General features: G+C 39.7%; 1 protein-coding gene across 1 annotated transcript in view; it reads left to right on the forward strand.

Annotated features, from left to right (window-relative positions):
- Nucleotides 1–24,732, forward strand: part of WDR49 (WD repeat domain 49) — a 145,848-nt gene that overhangs the window by 100,277 nt on the left and 20,839 nt on the right. Inside the window, exons 14-18 of the mRNA XM_081790111.1 lie at nucleotides 1,230–1,417; nucleotides 2,217–2,414; nucleotides 7,030–7,211; nucleotides 16,155–16,264; nucleotides 18,309–18,455. Coding sequence (XP_081646237.1) covers nucleotides 1,230–1,417; nucleotides 2,217–2,414; nucleotides 7,030–7,211; nucleotides 16,155–16,264; nucleotides 18,309–18,455 — 825 coding nt within the window. The remainder of the gene's footprint in view (nucleotides 1–1,229; nucleotides 1,418–2,216; nucleotides 2,415–7,029; nucleotides 7,212–16,154; nucleotides 16,265–18,308; nucleotides 18,456–24,732) is intronic.

The following is a 24,732-nucleotide window of genomic DNA, read 5'->3' on the forward strand; positions in this document are numbered from 1 at the left end:
GCTATGTTAGCATAGTGTTGACACAGCCTACATCTTCCCCAAATAAAAATCTGCTTTTGAGAATAATGCATCCTTTTTACCTTTTATCTAAAATTTATCTTTTTTCTTAATATTAGGCAAATACATTTAATAATGTTAGGTATCTAGACATATAGATATTATATGTTTGAAAAACTGAACATATCTGAGCTGTGTTTTCCATATTTATTTTCCCATATTCAGTTTGCAACTAGAAAATCTGCACAATTTTCATATAAAAATTTGCACCATTAAAAAAATCAATAAAGGTATATCCTTATAGAATTTTAGAAACCTAGCGGAGTATTCAGGATAGACTTTGAAATGGTTAGATTCTAACACTCTCTATTTTCTAGAACTCACTTATAGTCACAAAATGAACTATTACCCTGAAATTGCTCTCATTTCCTCAACACTAATTCTTCTTAATGTTATCAGTATTCCCAAATTGTTTCCACTGAAGCGGCTACATGCCATTATTTCTACCTTAAACAGATATGATTGTTAATCGGCAGTACATTTGTGAAGTAAATTGAAAGTCATCTACAGATTTATCAAATAATAATAGGAACTTTGCCACAGAAGAATAATTTAGGTAGAGTGCTTCTACAAGGCATATGAAAATAGAAAATGAAAAGGTTAGTTCTAGGCCTATGAACCAAAAGAGTATTCCATAAGGGGTTCTAATGAATTCTTGATGAAAAATTAAAAACAAGCTCATAAATAGAATCCTAAGCATGATGCCACATAGAGTAATTAATAACTATGCTGCTCTAACTAAATATATGCATCCAGCTCTGTGCAGGAGGAATTTTCCTTGTTTGGTGTATGTGTCCACTGGGTTATTAAGAAAGATAAGTTTATGTAACTGGAGTATTATAACGTCTTTGTAAATTTATTTGGAGTAACAAATTAAGTCTATCTAGCTTTAAAAACCCAGTTTTATCGAAATAATGAATGGAGGAAAAGGAACTAAATGTAATGGATCATCTTGCCTTTCCTATCTCATTTAATACTCCACCCAAACCAGTAAGGGTACCATAGGATTATGTCCATTTTATATTTGAGAGAGTGAAAGTGCTGGAAATTGGTATCAGGACTGCCTACCTCTCCAACATCCTTATGCTTCCCACAGGGCGAGCCACTGAAGATATTTTTTCTCTGGTGTTTGTTGTCACATTTTCCTAATTAGGTGTTCTCTTATATGTTAGGAGGAGCTAACCTGGTCTCATGTGGAGGTTCTGGCTATGTCAGGTTCTGGGACACATTTAAGAAGCAACTTCTGGCTGAATTTTTGGCTCATGGTGGAGTTGGATCCATTATAATGTCTACTGATAAGTCAAACCAATACCTTGCCACAGGAGATCTGGATGGACAGTTGAAAATCTGGAATATAGAAGTAAATTGAAAGAATTCTCATGCTTATTATTTTCGATTGCCTTTGACAGCAGACAACTATGAGTTCGGTTTTGTCTGTGTCCTGGGTAAGGGAAGACATGATCAGCCTGAGTATTTTAATGGAAACATTTACATGCTTTAAGCAGAGAAATTTCTTCCATGATGTTTGGAGAAAACTAGGTTTTTCTCAATATTGAAAATCTTCTGCTAATATGTAGTCAAGTCAGTCACCGAATTCAGAAACGCGGTATTGTCAGGTACTGCAGCATTGTTTGAGCATAAATAATTAGGATGTACCTTATTTGAAATGAGATTGTAAACCTCATTTAGAAAGAGTACTGGCCCTTCATCCAACATTATTGTCCTCTTGAATTGGTTTGGGAGTTTTCTGTCACTGATAAACTGCTCAATTTTCTAATAACATTATAAAATCGTACGATCGCATAAAATTGTACAATTGTACAATACACATCTATATACACATGATAAAGTTCATCTCTATCAAATAACTGACTTCCCTGTTCACTTTTTCTTCTTGTCATTCTTCCCCTCCCCCTCTTCCTTTCTTTCAACGTCTCGAGTTACGCAAATCAGTTAGAAACTTTTTTTTTGAAACTTAATACCATTTTTCTGAACTCTGTTATCATGAACTATTCTTTTGCATTTGGAGAATAGATTATTATTCTCAAATGTCCTTTTTTTTCATTTCCGTATCAGATGTTTTAAGAAAAAAAGTGTTATGTCACTGGAAGAATTTAATATTTGGACTTTTTAGAATGCTGGCATTTCTTTTTATTCAGGAGTACTGTCTTAATTCCAGTAAGAGCAAAGTCACACAGGCCCCAACTCTGATAAGATCATTCCGACCTCATGAAGCCCGGATAAGTTCCTTAGAGATGTGTAAGCCGGGCGGCCGCCTACTGATTATCTCCTCCTCTGCAGACTGCAGCATTTGTGTGACTGACGTCTTCGGTGCTCCTGTCTGGATCTTTGGTCAGGTAGAAATATTGCTTCTTTGTTATTCTAGTATTTACGTGACATGTAGTATGAAGTTGGGCTGATTTCTATTTGAATCTCATCGGCTGTTAATATTCATTAGCCATGAAAGAACTGACTTCCATTTCTAGAGCTGTAGCTCCAGGCGTCTCTTGTCCTGTTTACCAGTAACCATGACAGTTCCATCAAGTGGAAGACTCTGGAGACATGGAAAGATGGTGGCTGTATACAGCTCAAAATGTTCCAGGATTGCTGCGAAGTTTCTCCTCTAAAATAAATGAAGTTCTTCCATTTCAATGCTTAGTAAAAATACAATGTAGAAAAAAATTACCATGTTGTTCTTAAACAGATAGAAGACAATGTCAATTAATAATCAAGGTAATAATGAAATGGAAAATTTTAGAAAAAAACAAACCTTCCTATTCTATGTCTGATTTACTCCTGTCAAAATAACAATAGCTAACATTTGCTGAGTTTTTCCTATGTGAGTGAGGTCTTGTTCTAGGTCTCCCATGAATTATCTCATGTAATTATAATTGCTCATCCAGTGAAGGAGGAGCTCTCATGATTCCCATTTTACAAATGGGAAAACAGGTACAGAGTTTCAATAAATCTCCTGAGCTCACAGAGGCTAATAAGTAGTAGAGTTTGGCTTTTAACTCAAGCTGGCTCATTTCAGAGCTCATGGTTTTAACCTCTTCCTCCTATGAAACTAAGTTCTCATGTATACCTGCCTATTAAGAGAAATGGAAGTTGGGGGGATGGTAGAAAGGAAATATTAATTGTCTCACATTTCTTTTATCTTTTCCATTTATTTTCATGGGAACTCTGTTCCTGTTTTCTTTGTGATTTGGGGTACAAAATTACAGACCTGTTTTTTTTTTTAATTTTTTTAAATGTTTATTTATTTTTGACAGAGAGAGAGAGAGACAGAGAGAGACAGAGCATGAGTGGGGGAGGGGCAGAGAGAGAGAGACACACACACAGACTCCAAAGCAGGCTCCAGGCTCTGAGCTGTCAGCACAGAGCCCAACGCAGGGCTCAAACTCACAGACCGTGAGATCATGACCTGAGCTGAAGTCAGACGCTCAACCAACTGAGCTGCCCAGGCGCCCCAGACCTGTTCAACCAGTACTATTGAAGCATGGTGATGTGAGGTCAGGCTGAAACCTTTATTTCTGTCTGGCTCACTGGCTGGGTTCTATCCTGCAGCCCCCATTGCCACTCATGCCATGAGAACACAGCAACTATCTTCATGCTGGAAGACAAAATATGTTGTTGCTCTGTTTTTGAATCAGTTTGATGATGTCAACCTGTCCCAAAAGAATTTTATCCAACTCTATGGGACACAAAGGGTGATGGTAAATCAGAAAATAATCTGGGATGGTGGGCCCATATTTGGCTGGGTAATATGGGAGCCCCAAGGTAACACTCAAGAGCTGTATAGTGTCTTCTGCCCTGTACCCAAGGCAAGTGCTAGACTTTCCCCAGTCAGGAAAAAGAGCATCTGAGTGGGAACTCAAATGGGTATGTGTGTAGGTGTGTGGTAAGTGAGACAGAGGAGCACAGCTGGCATTCTGAGCACAAAATGAGTTGGAAAGATGCTTCTGTAAGTGAGGAAGTTAATGCAGTGCTGAATTGCTGTATGCCATGCCTCATGGGCTCCGGAGAGATGAGGTAGAGGTTAGAACAACAGGTAAAGAAACAAAGCCTCATCAAGTGGCTGGTACCTGGAGTGTGATTTCTTTAGATGGGGCTGAAGCAAGAAATAGCCCCATTCTAGGTGTGGGTGCCATATTGTGCCCACCAAACAGAATCTGTGGCTAGATTTTATTTTGGTGAAGAAGCATGTGCTAGTAAAATTGTTCACTTTTATGCCTTTGATTTTTGTCCTTAGCTGTTTTATAAAGTCTTTGTATTTTGAAGGATTTTAGCCTCAAAAAGCCCGTGTAAAAATAGTTCGGTATTTTCCTTATGTTCAAGACAGGAAAAAGAGCCACCAGTGCTGGGATAGTCCTAGAAAGTAAAGGCTGGCAGACTTGGGGACAGCTGGATTTCTTGGTCTCTTCTGCTTGAGGGTTTTTTTTTTTTTTTTTGTCATTGTTGTTTTTGTGTTTTATTTTGTTTTGTTTTCCCTTGAGAGCTCACTTTGATCAAGCTGTCTTGAATATAGGTGCCGCTAGTCCCAAGGGGAAAGGGTAGGGTGAGAAGAAAAGAGAGGAGTGGGGGAGGGAAGACAATAAATTAGTTGACACTGGAAAATAGCAGTTTTGAATGTCTTTCTCATGGTGTGTAAGAAGAGGCACTCTTTTGGAGAAAGAACAGAAGGATATGGAAGGCAGATGGTAATGCATAGATAAGAAGGAGAAGAGACCCAATTAGTCAACATACTATGATTAGAACAGTTTTTGCTAAACAAACTTGATGTGTACAGTGTCATGACTTTTGCCTTACATTTGAATGTTACATTTGTGTTTCAGTTTAATTAATTCTGGCCTAGCAGTTCTAAAAATAGGAACAAAAACAACAATGTACTTTAATTTCCCGCATTAAGACTTAATTTTCCAGTCACATGCAGTCTGATTAAAATATTTAAAATTTAGTGCCAGGTGATTGAATATATATCATGGATGAAGTTATTATTTTCAGAAGTGTAAATAACTTTTATAACGTACCTATGGATCCGTGGTTGGTTTTCAAGTTCGATTTTGGAAAGTAAAGGTGTGGTATGTCTATTTCTAGCACTGGAAAATGGGGTGGGGATGACGTTTTTGTGGAGATACACTTGTCCCAGGTGACTGTCAGATGATTGTATTATCGAAAGAAATTAGGTATCACATGCATGACTTTGGTGCCCCTCTTTGCACACTAACAGCCGTGGTATTGGGCAGAATGTGCTCATTGGCACCTCTCCTCCTGGTCCTGTGGGGGCCGGTGATTTCGGTTGTGCCTATTCACCCAGTGTTTAAAATTTGACTTCGTTGCTCATTTTTTTTTTTTTTTAATGTTTATTTATTTTTGAGACAGAGAGAGACAGAGCATGAACAGGGGAGGGGCAGAGAGAGAGGGAGACACAGAATCGGAAGCAGGTTCCAGGCTCCGAGCCATCAGCCCAGAGCCCGACGTGGGGCTCGAACCCACCTACCGCGCGAGATCGTGACCTGAGCTAAAGTCGGACACTCAACCGACTGAGCCACCCAGGCGCCCCATTGCTCATTTTTTTAAGTTTATTTATTTTGAGAGAGAGAGGGAATGTACATGAATGGGGGAGGGGCAGAGAGAGAGAGTGAAGGACAGAATCCCAAGCATGGGGCTCGATTTCATAAACTTGTGAGATCATGACCTGAGCTGCAATTAAGAGTCGGATGCTTAACCAACTGAGGCCCCCGGATGCCCAACTTGGTTGCTCATATTTAAACAATTAAAGATTTCATACCAGATCCAGATTTCTTGCTTCTCTTGAAAAAGAACATGTCAGTCCCTGAGAGTAACTCTAAAATGGGTTCTCTCTAATTCACTGTCGTCCCACTTTTCCCATTGATGATGAGCACTGGGGCTGAACTTCATTTGCTACTTATCACCTTATATGAGGCTTGATTCATTCATTGGCATTATCTTCCTGGCCCCTGTAGCCATTTTACTATGCAATATCTGCTGACAAGTTATCAGTTTATAGGCCACACAGATATCCTGGGGATGCCTAATTCCCTCATATCACACATATCATGCATTCCCATGTATATAATAGGAATTGACACAAGACAAGGAAATTGATTCTGTTTTTCAAATATAAAATAGAATGTCAATGAGAGCTTCTGCTAGGTGGAAACGTATTAAGACTTATAGCCAAATTTCGTGAAAACTAGCATGTAACATATTTTCTGGAAGGAAATGCTCAATAATTTGATTGGTTTTTGAGATATTTTTAGGAAGATGCAAAGAAAGCAGTTGTATGAAAAATTAACTGGTAATTTTTTGGTAAAAGTTTTGTTTTTCTTTTTGGTAAGCATACATCTTGCTATTCAAGAATGTAAAGTGGGAATGTCAGTTTTTTTGTAGTTCATTATCTTTTCAGAGAATGTTTGTTTCTTACAACTTAGTCCTGTCTACATTTATTAAGGTTACGTGTAACAAATATCATATGATGTCACTCATATGTGGAATTTAAGAAATAAAACATGAACATAGGAGAAGGGAAGGAAAAATAAGATAAAAACAGAGAGGAAGGCAAACCATAAGAGACTTAAAACAGAGAACAAACTGAGGGTTGTTAGAGGGGTATTGGGTTGGGGGATGCGCTAACTGGGTGACGGGCATTAAGGAGGGCACTTGTTGGGATGAGCACTGGGTATTATATGCAGGAGATGAATCACTGGGTTCTACTCCTGAAACCAATACTACATTGTATGTTAACTAGCTTGAATTTAAATAAATAAATTTAAAAAATAAAGTTACATATATATGCCTCATCTCCCTTATAAAACTATAATGACTTTGAAAAACCACGCTTCATTAATTTTTTTTGTGTGTACCCAGGACTTCAGTTAATAAGTGTAGCACATAAATGTTCAAGAAAAATAAATGTCATAAAAATACAATAATGGTCTGTTTTTTCAGGAAAAGCACTGGCAAATTGAAAACAGTTTTTCCCTTCCTAAAAGGGATACTAATGTAATGAAAAGTGAGAGTCAAGAAGAAAGCATAAGAGAAATTCCTTTACTTTCTAAGGAGGAATCATGTTTAGACCTACCAGAACGTTCTCTACTTGACAAGAAAAACAAAGATGGCTCCACATACAAGTAAGTAATTTTAAGTGTCACCTGGATGCCAACTGGAGTCTAGATAAGACCTAAGTAAGAGTGACCCAAACTTCCTTCTGTTCTACATGGAATATCCAATGACTGCTTCAAGGATGTGTGTGGTGGGGGGAGAATTTATATTTTCAGGATTATAGCTTGTTTGATTTCTTGTCTCCATTTCTATTCAGGATCTTCTAGTCTTCTGTTTCTGCTCCATCATCAATCTAATTGTGGAAATTAGCCCTTTTCCCCCAAAATGATACACTGTATGTGTGTATGTATGTACGTATCTATCTCAAAATGTATGTCAGATTTGCTTCTGGTTTTGGTAACATGTACAGGGGTTTATATGACAGAGGTTCGAAGAGCTTACCTTTGAGTCTTAGATATGACTCTCCTTTTAACTCTTGCCTTTTCTTCATTTGTTCAGCCTTTTCTTCTCTTCACCCCGCTCTGCTAGATCCCATTCTTACACATTCCTCTTACTCTCTAATGCCAGGGAGTTTTACTGATTTCTTTTGTCTCCTACACTGTTGCTAACCCATGCCCTCATAATTCCATCTTTCAGACTCAAAAACAATTGTTTTCGAAAGGCTGATTTTATTCATTGTATTTTCTTTGATACAGATGAAAGCAAAATTTTTACCATGTGCATATTACCTTTGGGGGGTTTATAAAAAAACTGCACAGAAAGTATAGAGAGTACATTCTCTACTCCCATCCCACATTAGTGTGGTTTATCTGTTACAACTTAGGCACCAATATTGATACTTTATGATTAGTAAAGTACATAGTTTGCATTAAAGAGTTTGGGTGGGAGGTTCTTTAACGACTATTCTCAGGTACCTCTGCATTGCCTATTTCCAAATCAGCGCGTTCTCTGGCCAATCTCTTATGGCCTAGCCCCACTAACTGGGGTTACTTTCGGTAATACATATCCAGTGTTTTTCTGTTACAGTCTCTCACAATGGCAGGCCTCCCCACTTGCCCCACTTCTCCCGAGTCAACTTGAGCTTGGCCCATAGGAAGCTCACACCTTGTTGCCACACCCACGGCTCCCCGGCTGCCCCTTCTTTCCTTGTTCACATGGGTTGCTTCAGCCGCAGCTTTTTGCCTGTAGACTTTGCAGGTATTAACGAGCCACTGATCCATTCCGTCTCTCTAATGGTTACCCCAGAGGGCATACGCTAGACTTTTTGACTGGTCCATGGGAGGCGAAATTGGAACTGAAGGGGAAGCTTCCCTCCTGCCCCAGGGGAGCTGGACTCAGTGCAGCTCCTCTCTTTACGGCATCTTTGGTCTATTTATATCCTACAGTGGTGGCTGGCCTGGGTATCAGCAGGTTGGTTTCAGAGCTATCTCCTGGTTCTGCCCCAGGAATCTATCACCTCACTCTGGAAGATGAGAATACTTTTTGCCTCTTAACTAATTAATTATTTTGCTTTCAGACTTTTTGGACCTCGGTGGACAGGGAGAGAGAAGGGGGAAAAAATCCCCTTAAACATCCTGTTACACTAAATTACACTTTGGTATTTGTTCTTCCATTTCCTTGAATTATGGTTTGCTGAAATGTCAAGTGGCATTTTACTTTCAGGCAGAAGGATCTTTTCAATTTAGAAATATAGCATGACCAATCCTGTACAATAATAGAATGCTGGAAATAGAAAGATTTTAGACACGATAAAAATGCCCTCACCCAGCCACCCAACACAATTTTACAGATAAGGAAATAAAGTTACCCCAGGGTAACACAGATAGATCATTGTTTCTCTTCCTGTCACACTCCTAGCAGAGTGAAGGCAACTGTTAGAACACATTCTTTTTTAAGAGTATTTCAGCTAATATTCGGATTTTCCATTCCTATTGACACACTCAATTCTTCTTTTTTCCTTAATTCAAGTTTTCCTTAGAAGTTGTCAGCAGTAAAAAGCAGAGCTACCTCTATTCTACTTCATCTTTTCAAATGACAGTATGTAAAAAATACCCGTGATTTTTAAAATTTCTGCTCTAAGTCAGATGACTTGATTCAAACAAGTTTAAGACTTTATTGTAAGGAGATAGTACAGAATAAAGTCATTTTGGAGCTCTTGAACTAATTGAAAGAAAAGGGCTAAAAACATATCCTCAGAATTGGCAGGTGTCCTTCACTTCTCCCAAGAGCACAACCAGGGATCCTCCATGGAAAACATACAAGTGCAATGTAATTGGCAACTGGAAAATGTCTTCATTCCTCAAAAGATTAGTAAATGCAAGGAGGGAATCATGCCAGTTCTTATCCATATGCAAAACTATTTTTTTTAAAATATGTGAGAGAATTTACGAGAACTAAGGAGAGAAAGAGCACATCCAGTGAGTCCGTAGGCAGGTGGGGGTATGTTCAGATGGAGGGGAAACGGTAAGAAAAATGGAGATGCGAAAAGGAAAAGCCAATAGAAAATGGGAGAAGCAGGAAAAATAAAGGGAAACATCAGATGCTTTAAAGCTACATTCTCAGCTTAACTCTTAAGATCCTGTCTCCAGGAGAAAAATCTTAGCATATATTATCTTCTGGTTTATGCATAAATAACAGATTTCCATAACACTTAAGGTATTGTATAATATTATGTGTGAGAAGTAGGTAGGTGGTAAAATGTCATTTTCAATTTAAGTCCTGGGGAGATAAAGATGAATATAGAATTTAAGAGACTAATAGAAATTCCTAATGTTAACAGTTAATGCAGAGAAATGGAATTTTTCTTTCCTTAGATTCAGAAAAGAAAGAAAGAAAGAAAGAAAGAAAGAAAGAAAGAAAGAAAGAAAGAAAGAAATGAAAGGATAAAATAGGGAACAAAAACCACAACAGACATGCATTTTTTCTTAATTAACGCATGTTTGGTTTCTGTACCCACACAGAATATTCTTACCTAGAAAAGTTATAGACAAAATGAAGAATTCAGACAATATGACTTTAGAATATTTCTTTATTACAAAAATAATGCATGCCCTTTAGGAGAAATTTTGGATGTACAAATAAGCACCAAGGAAAAAGATAAAAAATTACCTGTAACAAAACTGTTGCTGGCACTTAGGCATTTCTAGCTCCAGGCATGTAAACAAATAAATAAAGGCACATTTTATGAAACTGGAGACTAGCATACCTAGCTTATAACCTGCTTTATCATTCAAAAAATCCACAGTGAAGGGGCCCTGGGGTGGGTCAGTTGGTTGAGCATCGAACTTCGGCTCAGGTCATGAGCTCATGGCTCATGAGTTCGAGCCCCACATCAGGCTCTGTGCTGACAGTGTGGAGCCTGGAGCCTGCTTCGGATTCTGTCTCTCTGCTGTCTCTGCCCCTCCCCTGCTCATGCTCTCTCTCAAATAGGAATAAACATTTTAAAAAAGTTGTTTTAAATAATAAAAAAAAAAATCCACAGTGATTACATTTCTGTATGAATTAATAGGAGCGTCCACAGACATCAACATTTGCAATGACTCCCTAGGAACTTATTATCTAGTTTTGTAACCATTTTCTTTTTTTTTTTTTTTTCCCCAAACACTTAGATTGTTAACAAACTTTAACCAGGGAAACATTTCTTCAAACGCTTTGATGCATACGTGTTAGAATACCCAACTGAATTCATCATTAGAATAAATTCTTTGAAGTGAAGTTGCTGAGACCAAAGTTGCAAAGGGCTTTGGGTCCTCTTGCTAAATGGCTGTTCTGAGCCATGTGGGTTCCTCCAGGAGCAGTGTAGACAGTGTATAGTAACTGCCGCCTGTGAACCAACACTGCGTGTGGTCATTGTCTTAAACCTGTTGCCATGAGATCTCATCATTGGTTTAAATTGAATGTTTTGATTATTTGTGAGAGTGAACTTTTTTCCCCACATGTCTATTAACCTTTAATAATTTAATAATGAGTTTGTAAGAGGTATTAGACATCCACTAGACTGATTCCTAACACATCCTTAAGAGAAGCACATCCTAGACTCTTTCTGAATAATTTCTGTGGGATGCACTCACCATCTTAAAGATGGCCTTCTCTGTTTTTTTAAAGTTTTTTTTTTTTTTTTGAGATATTGCCTCATGCTGGTCAGAGTAGCTAAAAGGAACAAATCAGGAGACTATAGATGCTGGCGAGGATATGGAGAAATGGGAACCCTCTTGCACTGTTGGTAGGAATGCAAACTGGGGCAGCCACTGTGGAAAACAGTATGGAGATTCCTCAAAAAAATTAAAAATAGAACTACCCTATGACCCAGCAATAACACTGCTAGGGATCTACCCAAAGGATACAGGAGTGCTGATGTATAGGGGCACTTGTACCCCAATGTTTATAGCAGCACTTTCAACAATAGCCAAATTATGGAAAGAGCCCAAATGTCCATCAACTGATGAATGGGTAAAGAAGTTGTGGTTTATATACATAATGGAATACTACCTGGCAATGAGAAAGAATGAAAGCTGGCCATTTGCAGCAACGTGATGGAACTGGAGGGTACTATGCTAAGTGAAATAAGTCAGTCAGAGAAGGACAGATATCATATGTTTTCACTCATATGTGGATCTTGAGAAACTTTACAGAAGACCATGGGGGAAGGAAAGGGGGGGGAAAAGTTACAGAGAGGGAGGGAGGCAAATCATAAGAGACTCTTAAGGACTGAGAACAAATCAAGGGTAGATGGGGGTGGGGGAGAGGGGAAAGTGGGTAATGGGCAGGGAGGAGGGCACTTGTTGGGATGAGCACTGAGTGTTGTATGGAAACCAATTTGACAATAAATTGTATTTAAAAAAATAAAGTTTTTTTAAGGTTATTTATTTTGAGAGAGACAGTAAATGGGGGAGGGGTACACAGAGAGAGAGGGAGACAGAATCCACAGAGCCCGATGCGGGGCTCGAATCCACAAAACTGAGATATGACCTGAGCCAAATCCAAGAGCCAGATGCTTAACTGACTGAGCCATCCAGGCACCCCTGGCCTTCTCTGTTTTTGAACCACTCTTTATTATAGAATGATTCTAATGTTAAGTCAAATCTATTAATTTGTAAAAAACTCTCTCTCTCCTTGATCTTCATTCTTACTCTAGGGCAACAAAAAGGAAGTCTGCCTTCTACTATTTGACACATTTCACTGGCTCCCATTAAAAAAGTTACTTATGGGGAAAGGGTTAATTATCAGAAACCAGGATAAAAGAATCAGATGGGAAATGAAACAAATTTCCATTAATTTCTCCGTAAATTTCTATGAGACAGAAGGCACACTTGAAATTGATGTTTCTTAGACTTGAGAAAATATAATGATGTTCTAAATTCCTTCCTATGGTTAAGAGAGAATTGATATTTAATATTATTTATATGCTGTTGATTACCTAATTATCCTGCCAATTGATCTTATGTGAGAAATTAAATTAGAAAATTTATGGACAGCTATAAGACAAAATATACAAAACTTTTAAAGCTCATTTGAAATTAGGCCTTATATGACATAAAACACTTGGAGGATTGACAGTCTACTTTTGCCAACAATCTGTGGCAATAACTATCCTTTGCCCATGTATGACAAATGAAAGTCTACTCAGTTTTAAAATTTAAGTGATAAAAATACTACAACACCAAATTATAATTTTTGGAAGTGCCACATCTCCTTATTGTTTGTCTTATCATTTGATAGTTCCCAAGAGTATTAGAATTGTCCGTGAGGGGTGCTGGAACTCCTACTCTGAGTGGAAAATGTTTTATTATTCTTGTTTAAAGTGACAACAGTCGGTACTTATGGAGCTCCTACCATATTCCAGGCACAGTTCTACTGTCTTTATGTGTTTCACTCATTTAATTGTCACTGTGATCTTTGGCATGGTAACAGTTACAGTGCCCATTTCATGACTAGGAAAGAAGGCAGGAAGACATTGAGTGATCTGCCCAGTGTCCACCCATCAGTAAAAAGGTGAACCAGAGATCCCCAAGCAGGCATTCTGCCTCTAGAGACATTGCACTTAGCCGCCCTTCCATATTGCCTGTCCAAGAAGCATCATGTGTCAATAAGGAACTGTTATTGGATTCTGAGTCGAGTGATCAAATATTTTATCAAGTACGTGCTATGCTAAGCCACAACTCTAGTTGTTTTCACTTTCCTTCAATGCCTAGTAAGGCTCTTGGGGACTTGTCACATGTCATTCCTTCCTTCCATACCCTGAACCAAGAGACAGGAGATCAGTTAGAGCCTTTCTCATAGAATTGATGGCAAGGCTGCCAGAGGCCCTGGTAGGCGCCCTTTTGGCATCACCATGTAAGACTTTTGTGCAAAGTTTTAACTCTATCCAGGCTTTTTATTGCATTATTCTGCATTTTTGTCTTCTTCCAGTAGGAATATTGGAATTTTGAGAATATTCGTCTCTTTCCAAGTTTGTGTTTGCATTTTCATAGTAACCATCCCCCCAAATGTCAAACGTCTATGGAAAGGAAGCAGTATGTTGGGCTTTGAACATGACGTTGATTCTGCTGTCTCGTGGTTCATAGAACTGCCCTTTGGTTAGAGGTTTATCACTGTGGCTATGTTTCCTTGGCAGTCAATTCAGTAGTACAATTTGTTGTGAGTCCCAGGAGATTCTCTCCTAGTTTTTGCCGTCCCCTTTCCCTCTGTGGATTAAACTCTTTAGTGGAGATAGACAAAGTGATTTTAGTATCACTGGATGACAGCCAGGAAGCAAATGGCCTAAAAGTGGGAAAGAATTCAGAGTGTTTGGGGAAAATAAAGGTCTGGTATTATCTAGTGCCAAGATAGACCTCCTTATTTCTAGGCCTCCCTCAACATTTTGTACCTCAGTTTGTAACAGTAATACTTTTCTGGGGGGAAAAATATTCCAGATGTGATAACTACAAGGTGTAACTGCACCACTCTCTATCCTTCCTGTGCCCACCACCAACTTCTTATTGTTACAAGTTCTCTTACTGAAAATGACTGTCTCTGGATACTCTCACAGTTTCCAAGCCCAGATAGTGGCTAAATAATATTTCCAAGCCCAGATAGTGGCTAAATATCCCTCTTATTCAAGAGGGACAGAACATTTTGAGGGAGCTATTACAGCGTACTTTGGGGAAAACATGCCACCTGCCTTTAGTCTTTTCGATGCCAAGGATTTCCTTTAAAAATCTATAATTTTCAAATAATTTATGTTGATACTTCACCCAATCAAGGAAACAGAGCTTAAATCCCATTGTCATCCCCCTCGTAAGCATAGGCTGTGCTTGGAAACTTGCTTCCAGAGAGTAGTATATGAAAAGGTAGAGAAAAGTAACTTTATAGGGTAGAAGCTTAGCAAACATAACCTTGGCCAATGATAAGGTTGACATCAGCAGAAATGTCAGCTTGATAGCATGTACCCTTGATAAGATGTAGTGAGAATAGACAGCACTTCATCTCCATTGTCTTCCTCCCCACAACCCATAACCCCAATCTAACCATAGGAAAAACATCAGAGCAACACAAATTGAGGGACACTCTACAAAAAAGTCTGACAAGTATTCCTCAAAACTGTCAAGGTCATGAAAAACAAGGAAAGTCTGGGAAACTGCCATAGACCAGAGGAAGCTAAGGAGTCAGAAAGCTAAATATAATGTGATTTCTTAGGATTGAAAAAGGACATTAGGAAAAAAGTAGGAAAATCCTAATAAAATATTGAGTTTAGTTCATAGTAATGTACCAAATTGACTTCTTAATTGTGATAAATGGTAATATAAGATGTTAACAACAGGGAAATTGGGTGAAGGATATACCAGGTCTCCGTACCGTCTTCACAACTTTTCTGTAAATCTAAAATTACTCTAAAATGAAAAGTTTATTTCTGTATAAAAAAGCAATCAATAAATCACTACGTAAAGCTGTATAAAGAGCACACAATATTAACTTTGAGATACATAGACTTAATTTCACTTGTATTGATATTTTAAACTCTTGAGTTTGGGAAATACCAGCCAAATAGAGCAGAGGATAAGGAAGGAAGTGAACAGTTATTGAATACTGTTATTTATTAGGCACATCGCTGAACAGCCATCCATCTCCTCTCCTTTAAAACCACAGTAAGAATCTCATTGTGTAGAGCAGGAAATTGAGGCTGAGAGTATAGGAAACATCTCGAGGTTCTGCAGCTACTCAGGAGGCAGCAGAACTGAGAATAAAAGCTAGGGGCTGGGAGGGCAGTAACCATGAGGGCTAACAGACACAAGGAGAGGAGGTGCAGGGAGAGGGCAGGCCGCAGGGCTCGCAGTAATTGTGCGAAAAATGGGTGTGTTTTCTGACCTGATGCCTCCAAGAGAAGAATAATGATTTTTGGCAACGCAACTTGTCACTATCAAGGTGAAGGTCCACACAGTGGATGCTAACTATATTTGAGACCGTTTCCTGTTTTCTGGCAGGAATTAGGGACAGCTAAATAATGATTACACTCCCGCTGTTTTACTGAGAAAAAATTTTCCATGCAGTCAAGTTAATCTAAACTTTTCCTATAGATTCATATGATAAGCCTCAAAACTACTGAACTTTTTTTGCATTTTGGATATCATAAGTGACGATTCACGCCTCACATTGAATAAGTTTTTGACACATACCACTGATTAGCCCATATAATTTGTATACAGGGCAAGAATAGTGTGTTTTTCTGTGAAATTTTCTTCTGGATAGTTTTTTCTCTGACCTGCCAGTTGCTATGGAAATCTTTGCTTAACTAGCCTCTTGGCCTTAACTTAGCTCTTACCCTTTTACATCATCACCTGGCTAGCAAACATTTTATTCAAAGATATGGCTTGATTAGTGTTAACAAATTTCGCCCCTTAGGTCCACAGTATAAAGATTTTTTTCTTTTCTTTTTTTTTTTTTTTGTCTAAGTAAGGTATGTATTTAAAGCCTGAAAGTACCTGTTCATCCTTTGTGGTTGATATTTTATTTCATCATGTGTTATTTTCTTCCAGTGTCAGACCATCAGAAGTCATAAATTTAGGTATAAAATATAAGGAAAGAAATATCTTGAAGAAAAAAACACATAACCTTTACAAGGGAGAATTTATACAAAAATCATCCAGTAAGTAATCACTGTTGACATATTTTTATAGTGTTGTTATTTTTATAGATTGGTATACATGCAACAAACAGCTACTCTATGTGCCAGGAATGCTGGTGTTTCTTCATAAAGGTAGGTAAAGTCCTGTGATCTCTATTTAACAAAGGTGAAAAGTGAGGTTCAGACACATCAGAGAGACTGTGACTTGTCCCAGGCTGCACAGCATACAAATGGCTGAAGTGTAAGGTCTAAGCCAGAAAACACACACACACAAAGTGCCCACTATAGTATCCAAAATAGAGTTGGCACAGAACGCTAATTCTGTCCCCTAAGTATTTAAGAGATGAAAATGAATAAAATATATTTTTGCCCTCAGGAAGCCCAAAGCTATACAGAACAATATTAGTTTGGTTGGAGCTAACCAGAAAAAGAATTATTTAAAAAGTAATTGAAACAAGAGTTGTTATCATACTGAAGGGTATTATTTAGAAGTGTAATGAGAATAATTTCGTAAAGCTCCACTATATGAAACTATTTCACTCACTATAAATCTTATTTCAACTTATGTCCAAGGGATAGACTTTGATAGAATAAATACGTTGATTTTAGAATTTCTACTGAAGTTTTGTTGCCAAAACGTACATTGTTATTTAATATTAAATGCACATTTATAAACAAATCTACTCCATAGGCTTTTTGTCAGGATTACATGAGATAATATGTATAAAGCATATTATACATACAACAGTACCTGGCATATTATAGAAACTTATACAATTTTATTACTAATGTTACTCTTATTATTATTGCTATTATGCCTTGGAGCGTGACCTTTGGAGTGAAACGTATTTGTGCTTATGTTGAAGGTCTGCCATTTACCAGCTATGTAAATTCCAGGCAAGTTATTAAAATATCTTGGGCTGCGATTTCCTCATCTGTCAGAAGGGTGAACTGATACTTTACAGGTTGTAAAGATGTCTCCCTTGGTTCGATATAACATATTGATTCTTAAAGTCTGTTCCCTGTGCAGCAGCATGAGCATCACCTGGAACTTACAAATGTACATTCTGGGGCCCCACCCCTACCCTAGTAAATCAGAAATGGGAGTGATATATACCACCTTATGTTTTGTTTAAATTTTTTTTAAGTTTATTTACTTATTTTGAGAGAGAGAGAACATGAGCAGGGTAGGGATAGAGAGATCAGCACGGAGACTGACGCAGAACTTGAATCCACGAACTGCAAGATCATGACCTGAGCTGAAATCAAGAGTCGGATGCTTAACCTACTGAGCCCCTAGCAGCTTATGTTTTTACAAGCTCTCCCGGTGATGGTGATGCCTGGCAAAATTTGAGAATTGCTGACCTAGCACATGACTTGTCCCATAGCAAGTGCTAAATATGTATTAGCTCACTTTTCTTAGGTGCTGAACCACCATGATGACAAAAGCACAGTTCCTACCTTTGCAGTGCTAACAATCAAACAAACATAAATTCAGATCTCAAGCGAAGCACTTCCCATTTATCCTGTGAAGCAAAACGAAAACTTTTCCCATTGTCCGAGACTTTGCTTTAAGGCACAGGAATAAAAGACCTTTCCTTTCTGTCGTCTCATTGTGTGCATCTTAAATACAATGGCACAGCTCTGGTTTACATGTTAGCGAAATTAAAAAGTACTTGCACATTCAAAATTTTAGATACGTTGTTAAATGGTGAAAACAAGATTCCGTCCAGCAAAAGATGCAGTTTTCTGGCAGATAAAAGAAACTGGAGCTCTTCCAAAATGGCAGAATACACACTTTCAAGGGAACATAGCAAAAGAATCCAAATAAAAAAATAAATGAAAGGGGGGCCTCAAGTTCCTTTTGGTCCCTTTGAATACAAGGACCATGGATTCATCGTGAACAGCTGTGTTTGCCGGCATCGCTGATCACTGCAGCTGTACCAGCTGAGTAACAGGAAGGTTACATTTTAAAAAGTTAACTTGGAAATATGCTAGCTCCTGCTGAGGAATTAATGATACTCTACTTTTTTCCTGCCCTCCCCTAAAACCCACTGTCGTCAAGGTGCATTTAGGTCATTAAGCATCGGAACCCTGAAAGAGCTGCCTGAAGTGACGAAACCAGCTTTTCTTTGGGACCCGGAGAAATATTTCAGGGAAGAGCCAAAGGCGGAGTGTTCCCAAATTCCAGAGCCTCCACTGCTCTCCGAAAGTAAGTCCTCAGCCACCACACCCCTCCATCATCTGTCCCCATTCAACTCAATCACTTCAAAAAACAAAGTAGGAAAGCGTGGAAGTAACATGTTTGCCTTGTAGGTTGCAGTGAAAGGAAGCGTGGTTTGACTGCTAAGATTTATAGCTCAGCCGTTGATCTGTGCTCTCAAAAAGGGCAGCCAACAGGCTGGAATACATAAAAAGTGTATTTTTATTTTGTCAGTTTTCTGAAGTCAGTATGCCATGAATATGTATTTTGAGTCTGCCATGGATGAGAACCCCCTTCCCCAAATAATCTTCATTTTCAAAACTGATACCAGAGAAAGAGATATCCTAAGACCGCTTTCGAACCGAGTCTTTGACAATCTGGTTTTGTTCTTGGCATGTGGAACACTATAAATAGAGGCTACTTAAAGTGCATTGTGTTCGAGACTTCCAGCTGCAGTGTTGGGCTAATATCATGAGAGGACAAGAAAGCTCAGCTTAGAAAATATAAGTGAGTAATCTCCGGAGATTCAGAAACAAGATGTGCAAAAGAAGGCTCTGATTTTCAGACTGTTACAGGCTTCCAAGTTCCTAAGGATTTGAAGAAGAGTTTCGGTGCAGAGATCCTCCCCGCATAGAGGGGCCTTCCGGGAGTGCAGCCGGCACAACCTGAATCTTAGTGAGGCACTCAGAAAGCATATGGACCCGGCAGGGAACTCATTTAAAATAATTAATGAAAGTGCACATTTCCAACTTGTCACAGTCAGATGATCAGAACTATACTCAAACAATCTGAGATCTGTGGTCTCTAAATTTTTCAAATCTTCTGGGATGAGGGTTCAACATCATCCCTGAGAAATAATCACCCTTTAGGAGGGAGGAGGTTGTTGTTGTTGTTGTTGTTTTGTTTTGTTTTTTATGTCCACGCTGGAGGAAGTTTAAGCTTCTTGTCTCTGCTTGGTTCCCTATGGAAAAGGAGAGCAGCTGGTCAACATTTTTTTTTTTTTTTTAATTCTACTTGTGAGCAAGGGACAGCTGTCATTCCTCATTGCCATGGTTTCTAGTCTAATTGTTATCAGCTTCCTTTGCCTTTACTCAGAGTTTTTCTTTTCTAAACTTATAATCATTTATTTGGTCTCATGAGAGTCATCTAATGGCTTCTGCTCATTTCTTTTAAAACCATGAATCCATAAACTTTAGGGCTCTAAATAGCCATTTGTGCATCTGACAGAGCTTTCAATCTATCATCCTGCCTTTTTCCCCCCAGGATGATTCATCTTTTACAAATAAATATGGGGAGCATTTATCTTGTCCTTCTGAGTCACAGACAGATGAGAATCTGAGGAACAGACAGTAAGAAAAGATCCCCAGAGCCAGGACAAAGTGTAAAGACAGTAGTGACATAGAACATGAACACGGGAAGAAACCAAGATGGAGCAAGGGATCAGAATTGAGGCAAGGGAAATAGAAGACAGAGAGTATGCAGATGCTGGGGGACAAAAAAGTGGGAGAGGGCAGCAGTGAGGGCAGCAAACACCTGTCCTCAGCAGTGCGAGGTCCTGCTCCTGTGAGGAACCTTGTACATTCTGCAGCAGGCAGAATTCTCCTATGGGCAGGTGGATGTACGTGTGGGGAGCGGGGGTGGGGGGGGGGATAGATGGCTGGATGGACATACCTAAAATGCTCTAATAAGTTTTCAAAGAAAATTTTTTCTCCTGGATTTCACAACATAAATTTTTTTCCTGTAATTTCCACACAGTTTTTTTTTAAAAGATCTTTTCATCCCTCTTTTTTATTTTCTTCTTCAGCTTTTCATCCTTTGCTCTCTTTTCAGTATTTCCACTTATTTGCCTTCCCTATGAGTGAATTTTTTTTTTTTTTAAGTTCCATCAACTAAAGGGAGAGGCAGATGCAGACTTTGAGGACAACAGAATGCATGACTTGTGACACCATATTCTGTGGAAGCATCCAGGGTGAAGCCAGATTAACTGTGGGGGCATAGGAAGGAATGCAGAGAGGTGGTCACATCTGAGCTGGGACTTAGGGGAAGCAGGAGTCCAAAGGGTGAAGGAGGAGAAGGGCAAGTCAAGATGAAGGAAACAATGTAAGGAAATTCATCAGGGATGAAGTAGGGCAGAAGTCCACATGATCCTAGGTTGACTGCATTGGGTGACTTCAGATAGTGATACGTGAGTTTGACACACATGAGTAGAGTTGAGTTTCGAATGTGTTGAATTTGAGGGGTACCTGGGTGGCTTAGTCAGTTAAGCGTCTGACTTGGGCCCAGGTGATGATCTCGTGGTTTGTGGGTTCGAGTCCTGCATCGGGCTCTGTGCTGACAGCTCAGAGATTGAAGCCTGCTTCAGATTCTGTATCTTCCTCTCTCTGCCTGTCCCCCACTCATGCTCTGTCTCTTTCTCTGTCTCTCAAAAATAAATAAACATTTAAAAAAAAAAGAAGGTGTTGAGTTTAAGCTACTGGTATGCTATTGAGAAATAAAGTTCTTGGGGCACCTAGGTGGCTCAGTTGGTTAAGCATCTGACTTCAGCTTAGGTCATGATCTCACAGTCCGTGAGTTCGAGCCCCGTGTCGGGCTCTGTGCTGACAGCTCAGAGCCTGGATCCTGTTTCAGATTGTGTCTCCCTCTCTCTCTGCCCCTCCCCTGCTCATGCTCTGTCTCTCTCTGTCTCAAAAATAAATAAAAACATTAAATTTTTTTTAAAAGAAAGTTGTTGAGGATGATGGAGGATTGTAACATGCTTTGTATAATATTATAGAGTCTTCAACTAGCAGATATAGAGATAATGTTTGTTCATTTGTGTGTGTAGCCTTTTCTGTGGTAGATATTGAATGCCTTCTCTGTGCTGGCCTCTGTGCTAGAGGCTGGAGACAGAGTCAACCTGTAGAGGCCCAGCCTTCAATGATCTTGAAGACTAGTTGTCAAAATAGATAAGGAAACAAATAATTGTGTTTTATACCAAGGACTATGACAGAAATACGCACTGGCCAGTGTGAGACCACATGGAGATTCATAGATGGTTCTTTTTTTTTTTTTTTTTTTTTTTGAGAAACTTGATTATGTTGAGCTGGATACTAAAAGTCAAGTTGCGGGGGGTTCCGGAAGATGGCGGCGTAGGAGGACGCGGGGCTCACAGCGCGTCCTGCCGATCACTTAGATTCCACCTACACCTGCCTAAAGAACCCAGAAAACCGCCAGAGGATTAGCAGAAGGGAGTCTCCGGAGTCAAGCGCAGACTAGAGGCCCACGGAAGAGGGTAGGAAGGGCGGCGAGGCGGTGCGCGCTCCACGGACTGGCGGGAGGGAGCCGGGGCGGAGGGGCGGCTCGCCGGCCAAGCAGAGCCCCCAAGTCTGGCTGGCAAAAGCGGAGGGGCCGGACGGACTGTGTTCCGACAGCAAGCGCGACTTAGCGTCTGGGAGGTCATAAGTTAACAGCTCTGCTCGGAAAGCGGGAAGGCTGGAGGACAAAGGGAGGGAGAGCTGCTGAGCCCCCGGACGGCAGAGCTCAGCTTGGCGGGGAACAAAGGTGCCAGCGCCATCTCTCCCGCCCATCCCCCAGCCAAAATCCCAAAGGGAACCAGTTCCTGCCAGGGAACTTGCTCGCTCCGCGCAAACACCCAACTCTGTGCTTCTGTGGAGCCAAACCTCCGGCAGCGGATCTGACTCCCTCCCGCTGCCACAGGGCTCCTCCTGAAGTGGATCACCTAAGGAGAAGTGAGCTAAGCCTGCCCCTCCAGCCCCCGTGCACCTTGCCTACACACCCCAGCTAATACGCCAGATCCCCAGCAACACAAGCCTGGCAGTGTGCAAGTAGCCCAGACGGAACACGCCACCCCACAGTGAATCCCGCCCCTAGGAGAGGGGAAGAGAAGGCACACACCAGTCTGACTGTGGCCCCAGCGGTGGGCTGGGGGCAGACATCGGGTCGGACTGCGGCCCCGCCCACTAACTCCAGTTATACACCACAGCACAGGGGAAGTGCCCTGCAGGTCCTCACCACGCCAGGGACTCTCCAAAATGACCAAACGGAAGAATTCCCCTCAGAAGAATCTCTAGGAAATAACAACAGCTAATGAACTGATCAAAAAGGATTTAAATAATATAACAGAAAGTGAATTTAGAATAATAGTCATAAAATTAATCGCTGGGCTTGAAAACAGTATACAGGACAGCAGAGAATCTCTTGCCACAAAGATCGAGGGACTAAGGAACAGTCACGAGGAGCTGAAAAACGCTTTAAACGAAATGCAAAGCAAAATGGAAACCACGATAGCTCGGCTTGAAGAGGCAGAGTAGAGAATAGGTGAACTAGAAGATAAAGTTATGGAGAAAGAGGAAGCTGAAAGAAAGAGAATTAAAAAAATCCAGGAGTATGAGGGGAAAATTAGAGAACTAAGTGATACACTAAAAAAAAATAATATACGCATAATTGGTATCCCAGAGGAGGAAGAGAGAGGGAAAGGTGCTGAAGGGGTACTTGAACAAATTATAGCTGAGAACTTCCCTGAACTGGGGAAGGAAAAAGGCATTGAAATCCAAGAGGCACAGAGAACTCCCTTCAGACGTAACTTGAATCGATCTTCTGCACGACATATCATAGTGAAACTGGCAAAATACAAGGATAAAGAGAAAATTCTGAAAGCAGCAAGGGATAAACGTGCCCTCACATATAAAGGGAGACCTATAAGACTCGTGACTGATCTCTCCTTTGAAACTTGGCAGGCCAGAAAGGCTTGGCACGATATCTACGGTGTGCTAAACAGAAAAAATATGCAGCCGAGAATCCTTTATCCAGCAAGCCTGTCATTTAGAATAGAAGGAGAGATAAAGGTCTTCCCAAACAAACAAAAACTGAAGGAATTTGTCACCACGAAACCAGCCCTACAAGAGATCCTAAGGGGGATCCTGTGAGACAAAGTACCAGAGACATCACTACAAGCATAAAACATACAGACATCACAATGACTCTAAACCCATATCTTTCTATAATAACACTGAATGTAAATGGATTAAATGCGCCAACTAAAAGACATAGGGTATCAGAATGGATAAAAAAACAAGACCCATCTATTTGCTGTCTACAAGAGACTCATTTTAGATCTGAGGACACCTTTAGATTGAGAGTGAGGGGATGGAGAACTATCTATCATGCTCCTGGAAGCCAAAAGAAAGCTGGAGTAGCCATACTTATATCAGACAAACTAGACTTTAAATTAAAGGCTGTAACAAGAGATGAAGAAGGGCATTATATAATAATCACAGGGTCTATCCACCAGGAAGAGCTAACTATTATAAATGTCTATGCGCCAAATACCCGAGCCCCCAGATATATAAAACAATTACTCATAAACATAAGCAACCTTATTGATAAGAATGTGGTCATTGCAGGGGACTTTAACACCCCACTTACAGAAATGGATAGATCATCTAGACACACAGTCAATAAAGAAACAAGGGCCCTGAATGATACATTGGATCAGATGGACTTGACAGATATATTTAGAACTCTGCATCCCAAAGCAACAGAATATACTTTCTTCTCGAGTGCACATGGAACATTCTCCAAGATAGATCATATACTGGGTCACAAAACAGCCCTTCATAAGTTTACAAGAATTGAAATTATACCATGCATACTTTCAGACCACAATGCTATGAAGCTTGAAATCAACCACAGGAAAAAGTCTGGAAAACCTCCAAAAGCATGGAGGTTAAAGAACACCCTACTAACGAATGAGTGGGTCAACCAGGCAATTAGAGAAGAAATTAAAATATATATGGAAACAAACGAAAATGAAAATACAACAATCCAAACGCTCTGGGATGCAGCGAAGTCAGTCCTGAGAGGAAAATACATTGCAATCCAGGCCTATCTCAAGAAACAAGAAAAATCCCAAATACAAAATCTAACAGCACACCTAAAGGAAATAGAAGCAGAACAGCAAAGGCAGCCTAAACCCAGCAGAAGAAGAGAAATAATAAAGATCAGAGCAGAAATAAACAATATAGAATCTAAAAAAACTGTAGAGCAGATCAACGAAACCAAGAGTTGGTTTTTTGAAAAAATAAACAAAATTGACAAACCTCTAGCCAGGCTTCTCAAAAAGAAAAGGGAGATGACCCAAATAGATAAAATCATGAATGAAAATGGAATGATTACAACCAATCCCTCAGAGATACAAACAATTATCAGGGAATACTATGAAAAATTATATGCCAGCAAATTGGACAACCTGGAAGAAATGGACAAATTTCTAAACACCCACACTCTT

The sequence above is a fragment of the Panthera onca genome, chromosome C2 (assembly GCF_046562875.1).
Source record: "Panthera onca isolate mPanOnc1 chromosome C2, mPanOnc1 haplotype 2, whole genome shotgun sequence".
NCBI lineage: Eukaryota > Metazoa > Chordata > Mammalia > Carnivora > Felidae > Panthera > Panthera onca.